The sequence below is a fragment of the Mus caroli genome, chromosome 9, assembly GCF_900094665.2.
Source record: "Mus caroli chromosome 9, CAROLI_EIJ_v1.1, whole genome shotgun sequence".
NCBI lineage: Eukaryota > Metazoa > Chordata > Mammalia > Rodentia > Muridae > Mus > Mus caroli.
This window is the reverse complement of record NC_034578.1, coordinates 47,735,170-47,757,131: the sequence shown is the minus strand read 5'-3', so window position 1 is coordinate 47,757,131 and position 21,962 is coordinate 47,735,170. Positions and strand designations below refer to the sequence as shown.

At 47.1% G+C, this 21,962-nt stretch overlaps 2 protein-coding genes and 1 non-coding gene across 9 annotated transcripts in view; 1 reads left to right on the top strand and 2 right to left on the bottom strand.

Annotated features, from left to right (window-relative positions):
- Positions 1 to 11,903, top strand: part of Sik2 (salt inducible kinase 2) — a 119,283-nt gene extending 107,380 nt beyond the window's left edge. For 3 of the 4 annotated variants that reach the window (XM_029481051.1, XM_029481053.1, XM_029481050.1), the window contains exons 10-16: positions 5,180 to 5,408; positions 5,964 to 6,248; positions 6,379 to 6,542; positions 7,216 to 7,326; positions 7,964 to 8,055; positions 8,738 to 9,355; positions 10,621 to 11,903. In XM_029481051.1, coding sequence (XP_029336911.1) covers positions 5,180 to 5,408; positions 5,964 to 6,248; positions 6,379 to 6,542; positions 7,216 to 7,326; positions 7,964 to 8,055; positions 8,738 to 9,355; positions 10,621 to 10,645 — 1,524 coding nt within the window. In that variant the 3' untranslated portion in view covers positions 10,646 to 11,903. The remainder of the gene's footprint in view (positions 1 to 5,179; positions 5,409 to 5,963; positions 6,249 to 6,378; positions 6,543 to 7,215; positions 7,327 to 7,963; positions 8,056 to 8,737; positions 9,356 to 10,620) is intronic. The other variant, XR_002378774.2, reaches the window with a different exon arrangement.
- Position 11,904: 1 nt separating this feature from the next.
- Positions 11,905 to 21,962, bottom strand: part of Ppp2r1b (protein phosphatase 2 scaffold subunit Abeta) — a 36,901-nt gene continuing 26,843 nt past the window's right edge. The window contains exons 15-17 of one of the 4 annotated variants that reach the window (XM_021172919.2): positions 21,590 to 21,711; positions 13,306 to 13,386; positions 11,959 to 12,051 (exon numbers count right to left, since the gene is read on the bottom strand). In XM_021172919.2, coding sequence (XP_021028578.1) covers positions 11,959 to 12,051; positions 13,306 to 13,386; positions 21,590 to 21,711 — 296 coding nt within the window. Of the gene's footprint in view, positions 12,052 to 13,305; positions 13,407 to 21,589; positions 21,712 to 21,962 lie in introns of those variants that run through there. The other 3 variants (XM_021172916.2, XM_021172920.2, XM_021172917.2) reach the window with 3 other exon arrangements.
- On the bottom strand, positions 17,011 to 17,114 carry LOC115031987. The gene has a single exon (XR_003837639.1). It is a non-coding gene; the product is annotated as a U6 spliceosomal RNA (small nuclear RNA).

Here is a 21,962-nt window from a genome sequence, read left to right as displayed (position 1 = left end):
CAAGACTACCAGCCCAGGGATGGTCCCACCCACAGGGGCCTTTCCCCCTTGATCACTAATTGAGAAAATGCCTTACAGTTGGATCTCATGGAGGTATTTCCTCAACTGAAGCTCCTTTCTCTGTGATAACTCCAGCTGTGTCAAGTTGACACAAAAATAGCCAGTACAAGGGCCTTAGCAGGGGAGGATTTGGTTAGTCCTGCTGGGACCAGATATCCCAGGATGGGTTGGTATCCAAGGGCAGCTCCTCCTCCTCTGAGAAGAAATGGAGGAGGTAATGGAGGGAGCGATTGGTGAGTGCTGGACTGGAAGGAGAGGAGGCAGGGGGTGAGCTGTGATCTGGTTGTAAAGTGAATAAAAAATAAAATATTGGGGGGAAAAAGAAAATGCAAGTGTAGCAGAGGCACCTTGATAACTCCGCACTGTGAAAGTGATACCGTGAGAGAAGGCTGGAAAGCAAAGCAGGCTCTGAGAGGTGCTAAGCTCTAGGGCTTTGGGGAGAAATGTCACTTTCACTTCTGGATTTAAAATTTAAAATTATAATTTGAAGTAAAAACATAAAAATAAAACCAATCATGAAAATCAAGTTTGACAATGTGAAAAGAACAAAGATAAAATTAATTTAGCTATAAGTCACTACTCAAAGACTATTTGATGTCATACTATAAATTGGTAGGTAAAGGATAGGATGGTTCAGTGGGTGAAAAGATTATTGAAATTATTTCCTATTATGTGTAATTTTGTATCTTCGATATCTAACAGTGAGTCATGAGAATGTTTCTCATGTCCTGAAGTCGTCTTTACAAGCATAAGTTTTAACACTTATGTAAGCCACTGCTTTGTATATCTCTTTATTTAACTACTCCCCTCTTGTTGTACACAGTTATTTCTCTTTTCTTGCATCCATAAATAGGCTATGGTGAATAATTTTACTTCTGAGCTCTTCTGCCCTGTTATTTAAGGATGGGGTTCTAAGCTGAGTGTGAGGGGCACCTAGGGCTGGCATTGAGTGGCGCTCTGGGTGCATAGTAGGGCACCATCTTTACAAAGATGTTTCTAGCTTTGCAGTCATCTCTTTCCTTCTTCACCTGTTTAATTTGCCTCAGGTAGGAAAAAGTGTAGTAGTTTTATTCTTATGCTTTTTTTTTTTTTTTGGTTTTTCGAGACAGGGTTTCTGTGTAGCCCTGGCTGTCCTCAAACTCACTCTGTAGACCAAGCTGGCCTCGAACTCAGAAATCTCCCTGCCTCTGCCTCCCAAGTGCTGAGATTAAAGGCATGCACCACCATGCCCGGCTCATTCTTATGCTTTTTTTATTGAAAAGCACTCTGCTTTGTTTAAAAAAAAAAAAAAAAAAAAACAAAGTGTATTGAATTGTAAAATTTTTTTTTAAATATTTTTCTGAATTATATTAGTTGACTCTTCCAACAACTTTACAACTATTTTACAAATGGGGGTCTGGGGCTTGTGGGGAGGAGCTTGGGTAGAGCCTAAACAAGTAACTTGTCAGTCTTAGGTTTGAGCTCCAGTGCCTGCTCAGTATGTCCCGAATTTGCCAGTGTCAGGGACGACAGCTAAATAAGGTCCATCACTCTTCCAAACTGAGCAGCGTGTAGTATGCTTGGTGTATTGTATGAACACACTTTTGTGATACCATAAAATACCCACAAAATACCACAGGTTGTGTAGCTTAAACAACAGAAATTCTGTCTCCCATAGTTCTAGAGGCCAGAGGGCAAGATAGAGTTAGTTCCGGCTGGTTTGTAAGAAATTATGACGTCTTCCTGTTTTTAGACAGCCTCCTTCTCACTCTGTCTTTAGACATTACACAGCCTTTCCTGTGTACCCATGGGGCAACTGGGAACAAGCTCTTCAAAGTCTCTCGTTTGACTTCAGACACTCAGCCCTCCTGCCTTGGCCTCCTGGGTGCTAAGATTATAAGTATGCACCACCACAACTGATTTAGTGTGTCTTTTCTTATTTTGTTTTTTAAAGATGTAGCTTATTTTTAATTATGGATATGTGTATTTCTTTGTCTCTGTGGGCATGTACACATGAATGTTGTGCCCGTAGAGGCCAGGATGTCAGTTTCCCTGGAGGTGGAGTACCAGGCACTTGTGAGCTTCTTAGCATCATCAGTGCAGGGAGCCAACGATCCTCTGCGAGAGCAGCGGCATGCATCTTAACTGCTGCTCTGTCCCTCCAGCACCCCCTCTCCCACCCCACATGTCTTTTCTTATAAAGATACTGATCTTATTAGGTCAGGGCTTCACTCATTAACAGGCTCCGTCTCCAAATTCAACCACCTTGGGAATTATGAATTCAGAGACAGGAGCAGGAGCTTTCTCAGTCAGTGCTGAAGCCTCCGAGGTGCTATGTGCATAGCACCTATTGCAAATGAGGTCTCTGAAAACAAAATGGTATTAATTATACATTTTGGCCATATCTTAAAATCCTGCCATTTAATTTGTCTAGATTATTTCTGGAGCATAATTTCTTATTTCTAGCAGCTTATGTCATTTATGTAGATTAACCCAAGATTTTAGTCATACATCCTTGTAAACTATCTTAGTAGATGATTAGGGAGCTTCAAAGTATGAGTTCTTGGTCATTCTTCCTTGCAAGAAGACAGTGAAACAGATGAAAAGGGAAAACATACCTGGATTATTTTACATCTAGTTCCTTGGCCGCTTAGCATGTCCTTGTTAATTTGTTGTCAGTTTTCATAAGTCAAGACATCTGGGAAAAGGGAACCCCAGTTGAGAAAATGCCAGTACCAGATTGGCTTGTGAGCAGGTCTGTGGAACATTTTCTTATTAATGATTGATGGAGGCAAGTCTAGCTCACTGGAGGCAGTCCTACCCCTGGGCAGGTGGTCCTGGGTGATATACATACATACATACACACACACACACACACACACACACACACACACACGGTCCTGGGTGATATACATACATACATACATACATACACACGCACACACACACATGTATGTATGTAAAAGGCAGGCTAAGGAAGCCATGGGAACAAACTAACAAGCAGCATTCCTCTGTGTCTTGTGCTTCAGGTCCTGCCCTTCAGGTTCCTGCTCTGTCTCCCCTCAGTGGACTATGCCCTGGGATATAGAAGCCAAATAAACTCTTTGCTCCCCAAGCTACTTTTGGTCATGTTCTATCACAGCATGATGGTCAGCTGCTTCAGGAAACCTGAACTTGTGGTCAAAAGTGCTCACATATGGTGACACTGAGCCACAACACGGGGCTTTCTTACTCATTGTCCAGCCTCCAAGTGTTGTTTTCTAACTGTTCCTAGATGAAAAGTCAGATCAGTGAAAAAATCAAACCATTGTTTTATACCTGGAAAAGATTTAATTCAGACACAGCTCCACTTCTGGTTTAAATAAGATAAGTTTATAAGGTAACAGTTTAAGACTATAAACTCACAGAGACTGCTGGGTGGTATGAATAACTCAGGAAAGGAGTTCTGTGATACTTCTACATTAAGGAAAGATAAAGAGCCTGCTGGTCGCCGGGCGTAGTGGCGCACGCCTTTAATCCCAGCACTCCAGAGGCAGAGGCAGGTGGATTTCTGAGTTCGAGGCCAGCCTGGTCTACAGAGTGAGTTCCGGGACAGCCAGGGCTATACAGAGAAACCCTATCTCGAAAAAACAAAAACAAAAATAGCCTGCTTGTATTGCTTATGCCGCAGGAGTGCGAAGTACATTTTACCAGAGGCTGCACATGTAAGGGTGCTCAGTACTTAATTGCTTTAAAACATTTCGAGAGCCTTAGCAAGCTATCTTACTAGACAGCTAAGGAATCTAGAATGAGAGTTGTTGGTCATTGTTTCCTATAAGAGAACTGTTAAATACAAAGGAGAAACTTATCTGGGACTGGACCAAGAATAGAATGACAGCTGCTGGCCAGATTTCAGATTCCTGTTTTCAGTGCCATGAGGACATTGGTATGGTCTGGGAAGAAAGTATCTGCCATGTACCGGTACCTTACCAACACGAAGGCTCTGTCTGAAGATACATGTAGAATCAGTTCCCAGCACACAGGCTGAGTCACCCTACTTCCTCTCCAAAGAAAGGTCCTTGCAGTGCCTCCAGTGACTGCCGTAAGAGGAAAGTATCCTGTGCCTGCCATAGGGCAGTCCTACATCACTTCTCATATATATGTGCTTCCCCTGCTTCAGTGGAAATAATAGCTCTACCTAGTGTGTTCCAATTGAAAATACCACAGAACTGACTCCTTTGCTGGCTGCTCCTGAGCAGCTATTCATAGGAGAAAACGGATTGATTTCCACAGGGGAATAGTTAAAGTAATGAGGTAAATAATTGCCTGCTCTTTGGGGCTTTTACCAGCCAGAACTTGAAACCACAACTCCCCTTTGTGTGCTGTTTTGCTGGCTATTAGGTGGTTTGCTTGGCAACTGTGTAGGAAGGCAGTGTGCTCATTCAGGACCTGTGCCGAGCTCCCAATGGGACAGGCACTGTAGATGCTGTGTGAACTACTAAAGGATGAGGACTCTATGCCGAGGGCTTACTGACTTCTGCTGGAATGTTGAGCTGTGAGTCATTTGTTATCCTATAATGGAAGGTTTTGGCTGTTTGCCATTTGAATTTTTTTTTCAATTATTTTTGTGGTATCTGCTGTCTACAACAAGTCTTACTTTCCATTCCTCGGGCATATTAAAACTAGTTTAAAAATATAACAAATAGGTCACTACTTAAGTTTTGAACATAAAAGTGTATGCAGAACCAGTATGTTTTGTGGTTGAAAATTAGAATATCGGTGACTGTTCTCTCTTAGCTATGGGGCATTTGCTTTAGAGGGAAAAAAGCTCATATTTCCCTTTTGTTTTCCTTATTTAAGAAATAATAATAACTGCAAGCCTCAAACCAGTACATCCCTATTCATCTGCAAAGGTCTCAAAATCTGTTTATTGTAACAGTGATGGTGGCACTGCCAGTCTGGATCCTCGTGGGCCTCTGTCTCTGAGTGCCGTAGTTGACTGGCCGGCATTTCTGATGTATGTGTTGTCTGTCATGGGAGTGAATGCATAAACTTGAGTGTTTTCCTTGACTTCTCATTGGCTTTAAGTCATGGCCAACAGGGCTCTGCTGTGGGTGCTTCTCAGCAGAGCGGCGGCTGAGCTTTCCTTTCACACTGACAGGTGAATGGCTGCCTGCTTGATCCTGTGCCCCCTGTCCTGATGAGGAAGGGATGCCAGTCACTGCCCAGCAGTATGATGGAGACCTCCATTGATGAAGGCTTGGAGACAGAAGGAGAGGCTGAGGAAGACCCCAGTCAGGCCTTTGAAGCTTTCCAGGCCACACGCAGTGGGCAGCGACGGCACACTCTGTCAGAAGTGACTAACCAATTGGTTGTGATGCCCGGGGCAGGTATGATATTAGAGAAGCACCAGGTTAGGCCTTACAGCATTGCTTCATACTTCAGGCATCAAGAAATAGTGGCCACGCTCATCCCATATCCACTTCCTTTAAGGAGGAAGATGCCATGGACTATGTGGATTAGGTACTCTGCAGCTACAGAGAGAAAACAAAGTGCCTCTGGGTTGATCCCCCACTCCAGGATTCTTTAGCTGCAATGTGCTTCATAAGGCAGTATGGCTCTTTTCAAGGGCCAAGATCTTACAGCTGTAACGTATATACGATTATTTTGATAGTTAAACTAGCCAGAAAAAGCATTCTGAAAGAATGGAGGATTGTCTGTGATCCTGGAGATTGAACTGCAGGTCTCATGCACTTAGGATCCCCAACCCTGAAAAGAACTTTTCATTTAGGTGAGTTCTGTTTTCCAAACCGAAGAGTACTCCAGTCCTCTTGCCTATCTTCCTGAAAGATTAGGGCTGTCAAGACTATTGACTGCCTTTTGTCTTGCTTTTGTCTGTGTGTTTAAAGAAGATGCTATTGGATTGGGTAATTTTTTTTTTCCAGGGAAAATGTTCTCCATGAGTGATAACCCCTCGCTTGAGAGTGTAGACTCTGAGTATGATATGGGGTCTGCCCAGAGGGACCTGAACTTTCTGGAAGACAGCCCTTCCCTGAAGGACATCATGTTAGCCAATCAGCCGTCACCCCGCATGACATCTCCTTTCATAAGCCTCAGACCTGCCAACCCAGCCATGCAGGCTCTGAGCTCGCAGAAGCGTGAGGCCCACAACCGGTCCCCCGTGAGCTTCCGAGAAGGCCGCAGAGCATCAGATACGTCCCTTACACAAGGCAAGGTCTTTCTTTTGTGGCTTCGAAAACTCTAATCAGAGATGTGGAAGAAAGCTTTTGCCATGCTGATGTGAATGGATGATAACTAAAGGGCCTGTTTTGCTTAAACTGTTTGATATTTTACTTGCAGGAATTGTAGCATTTAGACAACATCTTCAGAATCTTGCTAGAACCAAAGGAATTCTGGAGTTGAACAAAGTACAATTGCTGTATGAACAAATGGGATCAAACGCAGACCCTACCTTAACATCAACTGCTCCTCAGCTCCAAGACCTTTCGAGCAGTTGCCCTCAGGTGGGGAGTACAGACCCTTTCAAACACATTTCTCCTATGGATGTGCAGTTTTTAGTTAGCTTCCTCCAAGTTGTAACTAAACTGACTTTATGGGAAGCCCACAGTCTCAGAGGTTTTCTTGCTGCTGCCACTAACATCTTAAAGCCAGCCATGCTGCCCTCAGATGCTCAGCACCAGATAGAGGCTTACAGGCTCAATCTAGTTTGGGCTCACAAAGCAGGCAGATTACATATGGATGACTCCGAGTCTCCCTTGACTACACACACACACAGTGATGAACTCTACCCAATTAGAAGCTTCTCATCACTACTGTAGATGTGAAATCACTATTAAATATGAGGATTAGTCACATTAAAAATAGAATAAATGTTGCTATTTCTTGAGGCAATATTGAGTGCATCCTATAGTATCCTGGACCCACCGGTAGGTTAGCACCTTCTAGCACAGCCGGCAGGAGCTCTTGTTCTAATTGTAATACTGATGAGGTAATGGCTGAGTGCAGATAACACTGTAGATTCTCTGAAAAGCAATCGTCAACCTCCCAGTTAGGGCCAAGCTTCTGTGCTAGGTCATGTGGGGTCTGGGTTCCACCCAGTCATTTGCAAAGGTGCTTAAACTCTGGACTGAAACTTTCTCACAGAGCAGCTGAAATGTCCACTCCCTTAATCCTTAGGAGGAAATCGCTCAGCAGCAGGAAAGTGTCTCCAGCCTGTCTGCCAGCATGCACCCTCAGCTCTCACCACAGCAAAGCTTGGAAACCCAGTACCTACAGCATCGACTCCAGGTAGGACTTAGCTTTCTTAGTCTGGTTCCCTTTGTTATGGAAGCCTGTTTTCCGTTATGTAAGGTAGCTGTTTTATTCCTTATAAGCAGGTAATTTAATCCTACATTAGTGGCTAGAAACATGTTCAAACTTAGCCTTATTTCCTATGTTGACAGAAGGAAAGGATAATACCATCACATGCTGGGAAAGAGACCTAACCTACCTCTAATTTTATAGAATAATAAGATAAATATGTAATCTACAGAATTTTAGCAAGGCTGTCTACTCTGGTATATAAAGATCCAAAAAAATGACATGACTGACATAGGTCCCATTCAGAATGAATCACTTAACAGGCACTGGGCCTTCCCGTCAAGAATGAAGTCTGCTTTTCTCATTGTTCTCCATGAGCGTCCCAGTCCTGGAAGAATTTCATAAGTGGAAAACAAGTAGGCAAGAACTAGATGCCCAGACCTGCTGACCTAATGCCACGCGTCCAGGGTTCTAGTGAGCAAGTGTCCGTGCTTTCACCCGGGATGCTGGAGGCCACGTCTGGATACACTATCCAGACAGGCAGCCAAAGGGTGATGCTATCACCTCATCTGCATCCTAGGTAAAAGCATATGCTTAGGCTCTTATTGCTTTTCTGACCTTCCAGAAGCCCAATCTTCTGCCAAAAGCCCAGAATCCTTGTCCAGTGTATTGTAAAGAACCACCTCGGAGCCTGGAACAACAGCTACAGGAACATAGGTAAGGAAGTCTTTGGCCAGTAAAGTCATTTGTTTTCATGGCAGCCTGGAGATGCTTCTTCTAGGACCATGCACTGGTTACGTGGTCATTGTCTGTTCAGGCCTGGGATTAATGAGACTGTTGAGAAGCCTAGAGTATAAGCTGACCAGGTGGCAGCAGCCCTAATGCACTCTGCCATTTCCTTGTATTTCTCTGGGCTATGCTCAGCCCTAAGCTTTCAGAAGCAGTGGCCTAAAGCAGTGATTGGGCGTTCCCCTTGATGCTGTTTATGTCAGCTGCTCGGCCAACGGGAACCACCCTAATCATCACCCTGCCAAGATGGCCTCTGTTTCTGAGCAGTCTTCGTAGTAATTAGGAGAGAAAATGTATAGGTGCTCACTTAGATCAGAGGGGTCAGTCAGATAGGAGCACAACCCACAGTGGTGAATTCTTCCTCTGACTTTCCCCTTGCATGGAAGAGAAACAGTGGGTGGGGGTGTCAGGTGTGATGGTGCATGCCTGGGATCCCTTAGTCTCCTGTGACTAAGACAGGGGGATACAAATTTAAGGCCAGCCTGGACTCTATGTAAGATTCTCAAAACTTAAAGAAAAAAAAATAGAAAACTGGAGTTCATGCCTGGTGTTGCATTTACATTGAAGTTACACTCACTTGAAATATAATCTTTTGGTGTTGCCAATTTAGGCTCCAACAGAAGCGACTCTTCCTCCAGAAGCAGTCTCAGCTGCAAGCATATTTTAATCAGATGCAGATAGCAGAGAGCTCCTACCCTGGACCAAGTCAGCAGCTGGCTCTTCCCCACCAGGAGACTCCACTGACATCCCAGCAGCCCCCAGCATTCAGCCTGACCCAGGCCCTGAGTCCTGTCCTCGAGCCCTCTTCTGAGCAGATGCAATTTAGCTCTTTCCTCAGCCAATACCCAGAGATGCAGTTGCAGCCACTGCCCTCTACTCCCGGCCCCCGGGCTCCACCTCCCTTACCCTCACAATTGCAGCAACAGCAGCAGCCACCACCCCCACCCCCACCCCCTCCACCACAGCAGCCAGGAGCTGCTCCAGCCTCCTTACAGTTCTCCTATCAGACTTGTGAGCTGCCAAGCACCACGTCTTCTGTAGCCAACTATCCTGCTTCCTGTCACTGCCCTGCGGACGGAGCCCAGCAGAGCAGCCTCGCAGGGCCGGACTGTCCCAGGAGCTCAGGACTTCAGGACACCGCATCTAGCTATGACCCACTGGCCCTCTCTGAGCTCCCTGGACTCTTTGATTGTGAAATGGTAGAAGCTGTGGATCCACAACACAATGGGTATGTCCTGGTGAATTAATCTCAATCAGGAAGTGAGGTGGCTCTAGTGAAGGCAGTCTGTGGATTTCTATTTTTATTCCATCCATTTAATTTAAAGCTTACTTTTCCCCTTTTCCCTAATGGGGAAAAATCGAGTTTCCCAACTGGAATCAGGGTTTGACTAGGGTAGATGTTCCTCCTGGCTCTGTCCTACCACAGAATTTTCTGTGCCAAGGGCTAGAATGTAGTTGGAAACTGGAGTGTATGCCCTAAGGTAACATGGAACAAGCTCTCAAAGGAGGAACCAACAAATGTTTATATAAAGTGACAGCATAGACCTAGGTTTTACACCAAAGATTCATTTACCTTGGTGAAAGCAAGGCAAATTGTGTGTTGTATATATCACATAGTGGGAGGGAAAGGGGATACATTTCCCTAAAGCCAGGCTAGGCAACAGCAAAGTACTTCAAGGCATATCAAGATGTTGATGCAGAGAGTCCTCAAGACCATCACAAAGTAGCAGAGCCTAAACTGTGTTTCCAGGACACTTGAGTAGCAGCTGGTACTGATCCCAGAACCCTCTCTGGGAGCACGCCATAACACCTTCTCAACAGTGCCCCTGGATGGCCGAGTGTTAGGATACGCAGGGTTCCAGAGCCCTCACCTGTAACAACAGGAGCCTCATTCTAGTGGAGGCTGAGGCAGAAACCAGGGAGCCTCAGGAACTTGGGCCCTGTGTGGGAAGCCAGGCTCTTCCTGCACAGCCTCCAGGAAGCTCCTGTGTGCTGTGCTGTGCTGTGCTGTAGTGATTCCTTTGGTGACTCCCGCTCCCTGCCGTGGTGTCCCGAGCTTATGGAGCTTTGCACATTGGGCAGTTTCATACAGGGCTTAGACATTTTAAAGACGCACAACAAAGGAACTTTCACATGCCCTGTGTAGTGTGTGCCTTCCCCAGCTCATCACACTCTTTTCTCTAGGAACCAAGCTTTCCAGTTATATCCTGCTAAACCCAAAGGTTCTTGAGTCTGTTTCCACCATGTGGGATCCGAATTCTTCATTCCTTAAAGTTTTGATTTGTATGAAATGTTCATGTATTATAGCAATATTCAAAGAATCTCAGATGTGTTAGCCATTTACAAGAAAAGCTTAACCCTTTAATTGAAAAATAGATGCTATACCTAGTCAACAGATATCTAAAAGTAACTAGGAATCTGTCGTTTGCACAGTGACGTCCAGGTGTTACAAACTCAGTATTGTTTATAAAAATTATAATTTCTATTCTTTAGAGTGGCTTGTCCAATCAGCAGATGAATGCACTAAGCACAAAGCGTCTTCCTTAAAGCACAAGAAGAGAGCTACTCCACAGATGCTGCCTCTAGAAACACCTATAAGTTGCCTTTCCTCTCTGTAGTAAGTGTCCAGGCAGGCAAGGGAAGACTAGGCATGGGAAGTCTCCGGAGAGCCATCCTGGCCCGCAGCCCAGCCCAGCTCAGCCCCTGCCAGTGTTGGTGACTCAAGCAGTCCTTGAGGCTGGCCAGAGACTGTAGTTGTTGGGCTCCCCACTGGTGCCAGGCTGCTTTGGAAATGCGCTCTGCTTGGAATTGGGCTGTGGGTTACAGCAGGAGTAGATAGCAGGAGGGACTGTCATTTTTGTGATTTAATAACTAAAAATCCAGTAAGGATAATTTGTGTTTCTTTTATTCATTCTATTCCTCCTCGTGCTTAAGATTGATAATTTCATTGGAGAGATCATTTCATTAAGATCTCTGATATGTTTAAAGCTTTGCAAAATAAGCCAAGCTATAAAGTGGGGCTTGATTTGTTTAGACTGAAAGAGAATGTTGTTCCAGCATTTACTGCACAAGTGCTGTAATAGTGACAAAATGAAAATGCCTTCCAGATTGAAAATGGGGGCTGCTCATTTCAGGACTGCAGGATCAGACCGCAGCAGATTGGCATAAACCCCTGTCCCCCAACAGGGCTGTGAGCTGCTTAGCCCGGGAGACCTAGCAGCTATGGCAGGACAGTTAGGCAACAGATGAGGGGCTGTGGAGAGGCTGTCAGAAGTTTAAAGGCTGCAGAGAGAAGCTGGGAACGCTCATCAGCGGCCAAGCCTATTAGGCACTGACACAGAGAGGAGGTGAGGACAGTCGCCTTGTGAAGACCGAGAACCAGCCTGCCGGAAGCCGTCGTAAGCTCCCATTTCCTCCTTCCTTCCTTTCAAGTAGACATCCCTAGTTCCATGGCTACCTTTATGCCCTGAGATGGAAGCTGGTGAGAGCAATGGGCCCTCCACTCATCTGATTGCTTCTGTGTCTGCCCCTACCTAGTGACTCATGGAAGCTTCCAAGTCCTTTCTCCTCACAAGTACTAAAGTAACACTAAGAAGGCTTAGGCTCTCTCTTGTGGAGAGGCAGCTTTGTAATACTGACGTGTTTGCCTGTCGGTTCACATCAGCAGTGTGTACACTACTGTATAGTAACCCTTAGCTTTGTTATCTTGTAAACTAGCCTCTCCAAAGAGACTGGTGATTCAAACATGAGGTAAAATTTTCATTCGGCAAAAAGTGCAATATGTGTGGTACTCTTTTATTTTTTTGTTTATGGTCTTGTTATCCAGGGGTATTACTCTCTGTTTTGGGGGAAATGCATTGCTTCTGCAATTTCCAGTTGGGCAAGTGTGTCTCTAGTATTTATATGCAACTGACATGCTGGTCCCTGTAAGGCAAATAGAGGATGTTAATGCAACGGAAGACAACCGATACGGGTCCCACGCCTCTATTCCAGGGAGCTGCGTGACCAGCACCAGCCCTCATCTTGCCCCGGCATGGCTGCCTGCACTGCCACCTTGGGAACAAAGGTCGGGGTGGGCCGGGCGTGGTGGCGCACGCCTTTAATCCCAGCACTTGGGAGGCAGAGGCAGGCAGATCTCTGAGTTCGAGGCCAGCCTGGTCTACAGAGTGAGTTCCAGGACAGCNAGGCCAGCCTGGTCTACAGAGTGAGTTCCAGGACAGCTGGGCTACACAGAGAAACCCTGTCTCGAAAAACCAAAAAAAAAAAAAAAAAAAAAAAGGTCGGGGTGGGGGCAGTTCTTTATGTCCATAACCCTCTAAATCTACCCTGTGGGAGACAGTGAGGACCCGGGAGAAGCCTTTGGGAGTGACATGAGGTACGAGAGCTGGTCTGAACAAAGCCCTTCCTGGGGCTTTGCATCCTAGGAAAGCGGAAGCCAAGGAAGGCCTCTCTATCTTAGAGATGTGTTCCTGGTGTCAGGGAGGGAGGACTTCAGCCTCTGCCTCTCATGTGCCCTCCCTAACTTTTATAATTGAGTTCCTGCCCCCACCCTGTACCCCTCCCCCTTGTACAGTGCACCCTGTGGAGTAGCACCCTCTGCCCTCCCCGAGAGCTCTGTTAAATAGAGTATTCAGCAAGCATTCATCACAGACCTCTCTACCTATACCCCAGGAGCCATTATACGTAAGGGACTGGGGAAAGGCTGTGTTCTCAGCTGGGGATGAACCAGAAACGGAAGGAGCTAAAAGTAGCAGCTTCTAGGCCAGCTGATCAAGGGCCCCGGGTGTGCCAGCAGCTCAGGACATGGGATCCAGTGGGCTCTCCTTCCTCTGCAGGTTCTCCAGCCTCTAATCAAGCCTGCTTCTTAAGCATTTCAGGATCGGACTTTCTCTGGTCTGGATTACACTCATGCCAACAGTGAGTGAAGTTCCCTGTTGGTTTACAGAAAAGTCATAGTCCAGGCAACTTTTTACATCCCTTCTCCTTAGAGACAGACAGACAGTATGGAGTGTCACTTAGAGACAGACAGACAGTATGGAGTGTCACTTAGAGACAGACAGTATGGAGTGTCACTTAGAGACAGACAGTATGGAGTGTCACTTAGAGACAGACAGTATGGAGTGTCACTTGATGCCAGCGATCACAGTGGGCCTTGCCGAGTCCCTGTGCTGGGCTGACCTTTGCTGTGTTTGTGCCCCTAAGCTGGGCTGCCTCTACTGCCTCCTCGGAAGCCACTGGAGCCGCTCGGTCTCTCTGTGCCTAGACATCAAAGGTAGAAACTGGAGAACAGGTAGTAAGTTGGAGTCGCTGCCCAGGCAGGATCTTTATCACTCTGTTGCTTCTGGAAACTTTCTATAGAGCTTACCTTCAGAATCGTTTGTGGGAGACAAGAGCAGAGTCAACCTGTTTCAACACTGGACAAAACACACTTCAGAACACACACACACACACACATACACAGACACACACACACATCTTCCCTGGCTTGGGGGCTCAGAGAAGTGAGAGATTTCATGGCTTTTTGCCCCATTTCAGTGGCATGTGAAATGAGATATTGAGCCTTAAAAGGTCCTTTGGGCCCTAAAGTCTCCTCTCTGAACACCTTCTCACTGATTTGCTGGGCCATTCTCACCCAGTTACAACAGCCTGGCTGATTCTGGAAGACTCCCAGCATTCCTAGTTGCACCACACATCATATGTCCATATACTATGTGAGCAGATTTGGGCATGTGGCTGCATTGATTGACAGACAGCTTAACCAAGGATGGGTCTTACAAGTCATGTTTACTCAGCCTGCCGTCCGTGTTCTCAGCAATGTACCAAGCACTTCTGAGTGCTTGCTTAGATCCCTCAGATTGGTTCTGCGAGATTAGCTAGAGAGATTCTGCCCATATTTCTGAGGGAAGCAAAGCTCTTAAGGATGCATGACTTAGCTGAGGTCACAGAGCTCAGAAGTGGGGATGGCAGGGACACGCACCTTCCTTGCCTGGCTTTTGGCTTGTGTTGGAGCCCTGCCCCCACAGCTGCAGCCTCCATTTGACAGCTGCCTGGCTCTAAGTGCCCTTAAATGATACCTGTAGCTCTCTGGGGGACTGCACCGCACAGGGAGACATAGACACCACAGATTGGCCGTCTTGATGTCCAGTAAGTTGCAAAAGCTTGGGCTTACATCAAAGATGTTTGCTTATTCAAAGTTATGCAATCTAGTACTTTTCTCTATAAGTATATATTTGAAGGACACACCTCCTCCTTGATTGCCAAAGGGCCAAAAGGGCCCACTACTTAGTCAACACAGTCAACTCAAGAGACTGACTAGAAATTATGAACTCGACCTTTACCCTAAAGGAAAGGCACTAGAACATCTTTTTTTCTTAAAAATTTTTTAAATTTTTTTAAACACGGTCTCACTGTGTACCCCTGGCTGTTCTGGAACTCACTCTGTAGAGCAGGCTGGCCTCAAACTCAGAGATGCACCTGCCTCTGCCTCCAAGTGCTGGGTTTAAAGGAGTGTGTCACTATGTCCATTGAATTTCTTTACCATTAAGTCCTGTCAAGTAGGAAGGCTTATTAGACACTTTGAGGATTACAAAATGGTAATATGCTTTGATGGTAGAGTGCTACCATTTTTCAGAACCAAAATGGGTGAGTAAGGGTAGCTTTAAAAATAGAAATACAAACAACACCCTGGTGGATGGAGTAATGTTACATTACCAAGTGCAGATAACCGATGCCTACCCGACAGGATTGCTCAGACACAGAAATTCAAGTGGCAAAGTATCCTCGGTTCTCCTGGGTAAAAAGAAGAAGAAGAAAGCAGCAGGAGGGGGCAGCCTAGTGGGGGCCAGTCTGCCTCTGGGGGACTGCAGTTGAAGAAGAGTGGTAGAAACTATATGCACTTTCTAGAAAGGCATGGCCATTTGCTTACTGCAGAAAGAACAGCTTGCTGGATTCAGCTTGCTCTGTGAGTTACTTTCCATAAACTTAATCTGACTAGTCATTTTTTTTTCTTTCGTGCTTTTTAATTACTAAGAGAAATTTGGCGACTTCAATAGCTTTGGTATTTTGTATACAAATCATAATAGCTCCAGTGTGAAAAATCAAAATGTCACCTGTCACTCAGTGTTAGAAAATTGCCTAAAATGCAGTTTAATAAATGATCTTTGTACCAAATTATAATGTAAATGGGGTCATTTTCTGCAAGGAAAATGTACTGTTTTTATGTTTCCAACTCTCCTGAATTAAAATAAAAACACCTTGTTTTCTAAAAGCCTGGTGATATGAATATCAGACTCATGAGATTATAGGCAGGACTCCATCCACCTCATTGAGCAGTGAGTAGAGTTTTCAGACTGGAAGGTGGCTGTGTTCTCTGAGCTCTGGTGCTCATTTCAAACTACAGAAAAGACAGTGGATAATATGTTCTCATTGACGTCAGCAGGGTAAATAATACCTCGCCCTAAATTGCCTGAGTACACGTTAGCCACTACAGATGGCCGATGGAAACACTGCTAAGCACAGCCCTCATCCCGTCAGGGCCTCTCTGAGCCTGGTTAATGCTCCTGGTGTAATAGAGCCCAGCACTGCAGTCTGCACGGGGAGAAGACAAAGACAAGCACACCGTGCTCTAGATCGGCTCCCCCAGAACAAGTAATACAGGAAGGCCAGCAAAGAGCACCGATATTAGTCAGTGTCACCTTGTCACCACTGGGGTCTGTGAATGGGACATGAGTGAGCTACATGCACACAAAATGCACACATGCACATACCCATGCGCACATACACGCACACCAAGAACAACTCACAAAGACATACATTCTTTTGCCCTTGGGGTTCTGGAGAATCCCTTTGCCAAGCTGGACTTGCAGGGGCCAGACCCTAAGTAAAGGGCAGGATTAAATCCCGCTTGCTGGCAGTGAGTGCAGATGAGATTTGGTTTCCATTACTTGGGCCATTCCCCTGGGCCAGTATTATATAGACCAGAACTGCAGCAGCTCTCAAAAGGAGGCAAGCCCAGTGCTGTGAGGCTGTGAGGGTATGTGGTATGTATAGGACTAGAAGCACAGAACCCTCACTGCATGTGCGCAGCTCTGCCTGCCTTCAAACAGTTCTTCCCCTTGGAAAAGTACAAGTTTCTTTCCCCCCTCCCCCATTTCAGTGCTTGCTTAGCAAACTTTACCCTTGCCCATTGAAACCACTCCATCATTGTAATGTTGTCATAGGTAACCACCCAGGCCTCCCCGAGTCTAAGGGCACCCTTCACTTCCATACCAAGTACAAAGCCCTATGAAGAACAGTAAAGAATTGGCCACAGAGGGCAGAGCACTACCCTGTGGCCTCTGCCTGAGCAGCTCGGGAACACTGCAGGCCAGCAGGAAGCACATTTCCAAAGCCTCTAGCCCTCCTGTGGCCAGGGCGAACATACAGAAGCTTCCCTCCTGGGAGCGGCCCTTTCCTTTCCTCCCCATGCTGTCCATTGTAGGATCAGAGTCCTTGGAACTCTCTGGGCTCTTCTCTAGAAACCTCACCTACAGAAAGCAGCTCAGTTTCTAGAAGAATGCATCCAGGATCTAGAGGCTCGCCCTGGACCGATGGGAAAAGCCCTTACTCTACGCCTTCAGAGTTAAAAGTTCGGACGGTGACACTTGCATCTGAGGGGTGCTCATACCTCCAAGTGGGTCCAGGAAAGGAGGAACCCAAGATCAGCCTGCAGTTCTCAGGAGCAAGACTGGCTTTATACACTAAAGTTATTTTTTTAATCTTGGTATGAATACTTTTTAAACTTTTTTAGTGTATAGGATAATGGGTTTTATTTTGACGACTTCACACCTACCTACATATCCAGTTCTCCCCTCATATCCACCCTCTTACCCTCCTGCCCTCCCATGATGTACAGAGCACTGTATGAACTTGCATGTCATCCCTGTGTAGGGGGCATGCTAATCTCCCTGTATTGTTCCAGTGTTATGAACTGTTTTGCCTGAGCAAGCACTGTGCTGTACATGTCTGGGGCTATGTGGCCACATAGGAAATCTCACACAGACCATAGTTGTCCCACCTTGGGCTCAGTAAAGCATGGCTCTGCTCTTCCACTTTGGCTCCAGCCAGGAATTTCAAAGGCTAAACAGCTCTCGAGCAATGAATTTGATATATAGATTATTTTTGGATACATAGATTATTTGGGGGCAGAATCCAGTAAGAGGAAATAAATACGGGTCTTGAATGTACCAGAGTGGATAGAACTTCACATCAAACATGGAGCTGTCATCAGTGACACACCTGCCACAATCCAGGCACAGAGGCGTGACCACAGATCCCTGAGCCTGAGGTCAGGCTGAGCCTGGAGCGGGGAGCTTGCCCTGTCCTAAGGAGTCTGTTTGCTGAATTCCTCTGTATCTGTGGTTACAGAGCCAGGGAGCCCTGCTCCCTCCCTCTGTGTGTGCTTCTGATGGGATTTCCCAAGTACTGTTAGACTGATCTGAGCTGGCAATGAGGGGGTAAAACAAGCAAACACTTAAGTGGGTGAGTAACGACTGACTGCAGAGGCGCAGACTACCCTGGAGCCAAACCCCCAAAGCTGGCTGGGCAGAAAGGTCAGAAAATTCAAAGCCCAGAGAAAATGAGGCAGCTGAGTGTTGAACCTCTGGAGCTGAGTCACTCCCTCCACAGATAGGTTTTGAAAGCCTCTTACTCCGTCTTCCTCCTCCTTGTTCCTCAAAGATGGAATAACAAAGCCTAGGCTGCCCAAGAGAGGGCCTGAGAACTCTGACCCCCAAGACACCCCGCCAAGCTGATGGGATGGGTCCAGCTCAGAGGATGGCAAAGCCTACAAAACACACCATGCAAGGGACCCAGCTCATTGCCTGTGCCTCACCTGAGACCCACTGGAACTACAAGTCACCACAGAAACCTAGAAGTTTAGTCATCAAAGTGAAGGCCAAAGGGCAGGCAGGCAGTCGGAAGGGTACCAGGAAATGAAGAGAGAGGCTGGCTCCCCAGTCCAAACCAGTGGGTAGCTAGACAGGCACTGCAGGTAAGTAGTACCACTCCGTCCTGCCAGAGATAGCACAGGAGGCAGCAACAAATCTGTACTGAATCCTTAGTCCCTAGGCCTGCCACTAACCTATGCAGGTCACTCTAAGGGCTCACTGTCCCCATCCGTGATGGGAGCAGCCTGACTCAGCACCTCCCTTTAACATGGAAACATTATGATTGGACCAACTCCCCTTGACCACTTGTCACTACTCTGTCTGACACTAGGGTAGGAAATGGCTATGCAGGTGCCTGTGAAGTCCCTTCTCACTAACTGAAAGGTGATTACCCTCACTGGCAACTCAGTCCTGAGATCTCTGAATTTTTGGCAGTGAGTTCTGGGTAGCACTGGTCATGAGTGCCACAACATAAGTCCAGCCCTAAGAAGCTGAGGGTTCATCTTCACTGTCCCCTTGACTGGATTTGGAATCGTGGGGGAAATACTCTGCATCTGTCTGTGAGGAAGTTTCCAGAAGTGTTTAAGTATGGAGGAAGCATCCTGAAGGTGGGTGGCCACACCATAGGTAGGTGTCTTAGATAAAGAAAATGAGAAAAGGAAGCCAAGTAGACGATCAGCATCATCTGTCTGATCTGACCAGACACAGTGTGACTATCCACCATGGACTGTCCCCTCAAGCTGTGAGCCAGGTGGCTTTGGTCAGATTTTTTTTGTCACAGTAACACAAGGCCTATCTAGGCAGCTTTTTCCTCCCCATCTTTGAAGTAATTAAACTCATGGGTGTAGAGGGCCTGGGGGAGCCTTTCTGCACAGACAGGTCTCAGTCCTCAGGGAACCACAGGAGACCAGAGGTTAGGGAGGGACCTGCTCTAGCTGGGCTGTGATCCCTTTACTTCTGTCCTTGCTTCTGACCTCTCAGTAGCCTGTGGGACCCAACTCCCTTAGCTGGAGTGCTCTGGAGACGATCACACATCATGTGCAGCAGTCCTCTGACTGGACTGGGGACTCCTGGATTCTAGTCTTTTAGGGTTCAAGACATCCTCTGGCCAGGCAGTTAGGCTCTTAAAGCCCTACCCTTCAAGCACCCACAGCTAGGCTCCTCAGAGTTGCCTTTCACATCTTCTGGCAGCCCTGGTACCTCTTAGTCTGAGGAATAAACCAACTGCCTACCAAACAGCTTCCTCTCAGGCCAGCCAGAACATCTCAGGTCACCAACAAGTGCTGGCTTAGATCCCAGAGGAGAAAAATGCCAGAAGACACTGACCAGAGACCTTAGGGGCCCAGAAATTAAGTGGCAGAAAGGGAAAACAGCAATAAAAAGCATCTGTAGAAGCAAGGGTGTGGGAGCCAGGGGCAGGGAAGGTGAGCTCTTAGCTGAGACTCCATGCAGGGACTGTGTCTGCCCAGGACAGACTGTCCAGGGAGAAAGAAGAGGAAGAAGAGTGTGGATTGTCAAGCCAGCGTCTGCACCCAGTATTTATGGATGTTGCGCTTGGTTTGAGTCTCCAAACCTGGGCTCAGGGAGACTGAATGTCCCTCACAGCTGCTCCTTCCTGCAACAACAAGACTGACGTCACTGTTGTCAGGGAAATCGTGTTTTGATTAAAATCACATGACAGCTACTTCATGATTCAATAAACAAATCCACTGTTAACTCTCGCCTGACAGCCTTGCCAGCAGCTGTGGTCAGAGGGCAGCCTCTACCCTGGAGGGCGTGGCTGTGCCACCCTAGAGGTAGCAGTGTGACCCATGCCCATGGCCCAGGCTGTTCCCCAGCAGGTCTTACATTTGAGAACATGATTCATCAAGCACAAAGACGGTGCAGACTTCAAGAGCCTCTCTCTCCATGGCATTGAAGCAACACCCACCCTTCACCAGGAGGAAGCCTGGGCTGCCTTCTTGGACGAAGCAGCAGGCACAGCCTTAAGATGTCAGATGATTCCCTTAGGGCTTTGAGACCAGTCAAGAAATAAGTTCCCATAGTTCTCCGTATGAGGGCAGATCAGTGAGCTGGCCACACACCACAGAAAAGGGTTAAGAACAACTTCTGGTTTGCAACTGGATGACTTCCTGGCTCACTCACTTGGCTATAGGCCCCTGACATGAAACACTGCCCAGCAACAGCAAAAGTCCTTTCCATTTCAACCCCAGAGCATTTGTGAAACAAAAGCAAGGCAGGCACCCTGACTCACAGAGAAGGGGGTTTTCTGGATCAAATGAACTGCAGCCTCAGAGAACTAGCACAGCTGGCTTCTGGGGAAGGATTCCCAAGCACCTGAAATGTGTCCAAGGTAAACATGTATTGCAAAGGTGTCTGGGTAAACGCTTGACGAGGTATGGCAGTAAAGCAAGCTCAAGAAACGACCACTAATGCTGTCCTCAGCTGGACAGAGTTCTTCAGAGCTGACCTAGTCAGCTGTGGCAGGGGGGCAGATGACCACTGAAGTGGTCAGGGCTAAGCTAAATGGCCCTAAGAATGTTGAAAAACAGAACAGCTCCATTATCATTTAAGAAAGGTGTGACTCAGGCCCCTAAGAATCACAGCTCTTACAGCTCCAGCCAAGTCTCTTCTTTCAGTGAAATTGTACAAAGCAGTCAAAGGAACATGAAGGGCTGGCATCTCGGTGTCTGCCAGGCTTAGGCTGCTGAGACCTTGGAAGCAACACTTCCTCTCACCACACAGCACCCCTGGGACTGCCTGAACTAGAGGCAGCTGGCAACTCAGGCAGGGGACAAGAGTGGGCTTGGCCACAGAAAGAAAAGTGTTCAGAACAGGAGACATTTGTGTGGCCTCCGTTTACATCAAGTGAAGAGCCCGGTAATTTAAAGCCAGCCCCTTTTGTCTGTCAGTGGTTTAAGCATAAAATCCTCTGGAGTGGGTATGAGAGCACCAGCCTCTTGCAGTCACTGTATCTACCCTGACGTCAGCCCTAGGCAGTCCAGGCTCTCCATTCCTAACATTTAATTTAAATCATAACCGCCCTTCTATCACTGGCCCTGAGGCCACAGCTGGAGCCCTGGTGACTGCTGAACTAGAATTCTGCATCTCTTCTCCATGTGGTTGTAGGAAGCAAACTGGGCATGGAAAACATCAGGCATGGACTCTTCGTCCTAAAGGGAGACAAGTCCCTAAACAGAACCATGCCAATAACTTTCCAGCCCGGGAAGAAAGTTGACCAGCTCTTCCAGTCTACCCTTGTGTTGCACGGGTCTCATCTCAGACTGTGGAAGATTGAAAAGACCTCAAACCACAGATCTGGAAAAGACCACCACTCTACAAAGGGAGTAAAACAGAGCAAGACTTTACAATACACTTCTCTACCCCTAGAGCCAGGTATCTCTCCAGGGCAAGTGTGGTGGGAACTGCTTCTCTGCCCACTTTGCTGTGACTCCCTATAGCAGCAGCAAGCTCTGCTGGCTACCCTCAGCCCCAGAAAGGACAGGGCTCTGGCCCCAAGTTCCAGGGGCACTTACCTTCCCAGTGTCCTCTCCAGGCCCTCGGGGTCTCAGGAAGAGATTCTTGTCAACCCCAGGGATGCTGGGCTCTTCACTGTCCTTCACAGGAAAATCTAGCTTCCTCAGCCTTTGTGCCACCACTAGAGATATAGACAGCAATGTGACCGTCCCTGACCAGGGCACATCCCTCCCAAGCCACCTGTGCTTCCCAACTGGGATGCCCTAAGCTGCCCTAGCAACTCTGATGGGCCATCAGCACAAGGTTCTGGGCAGCTGTGCAGAGAAAGCCAGCCATCACCACTGCCTTTTTGCTCCAGTCATCCCCTGAGATCTAACTGGGGGTCCCCCCACATCTTGGTCATGGGTATCCTGTAGAACCCTGAGCCAACAG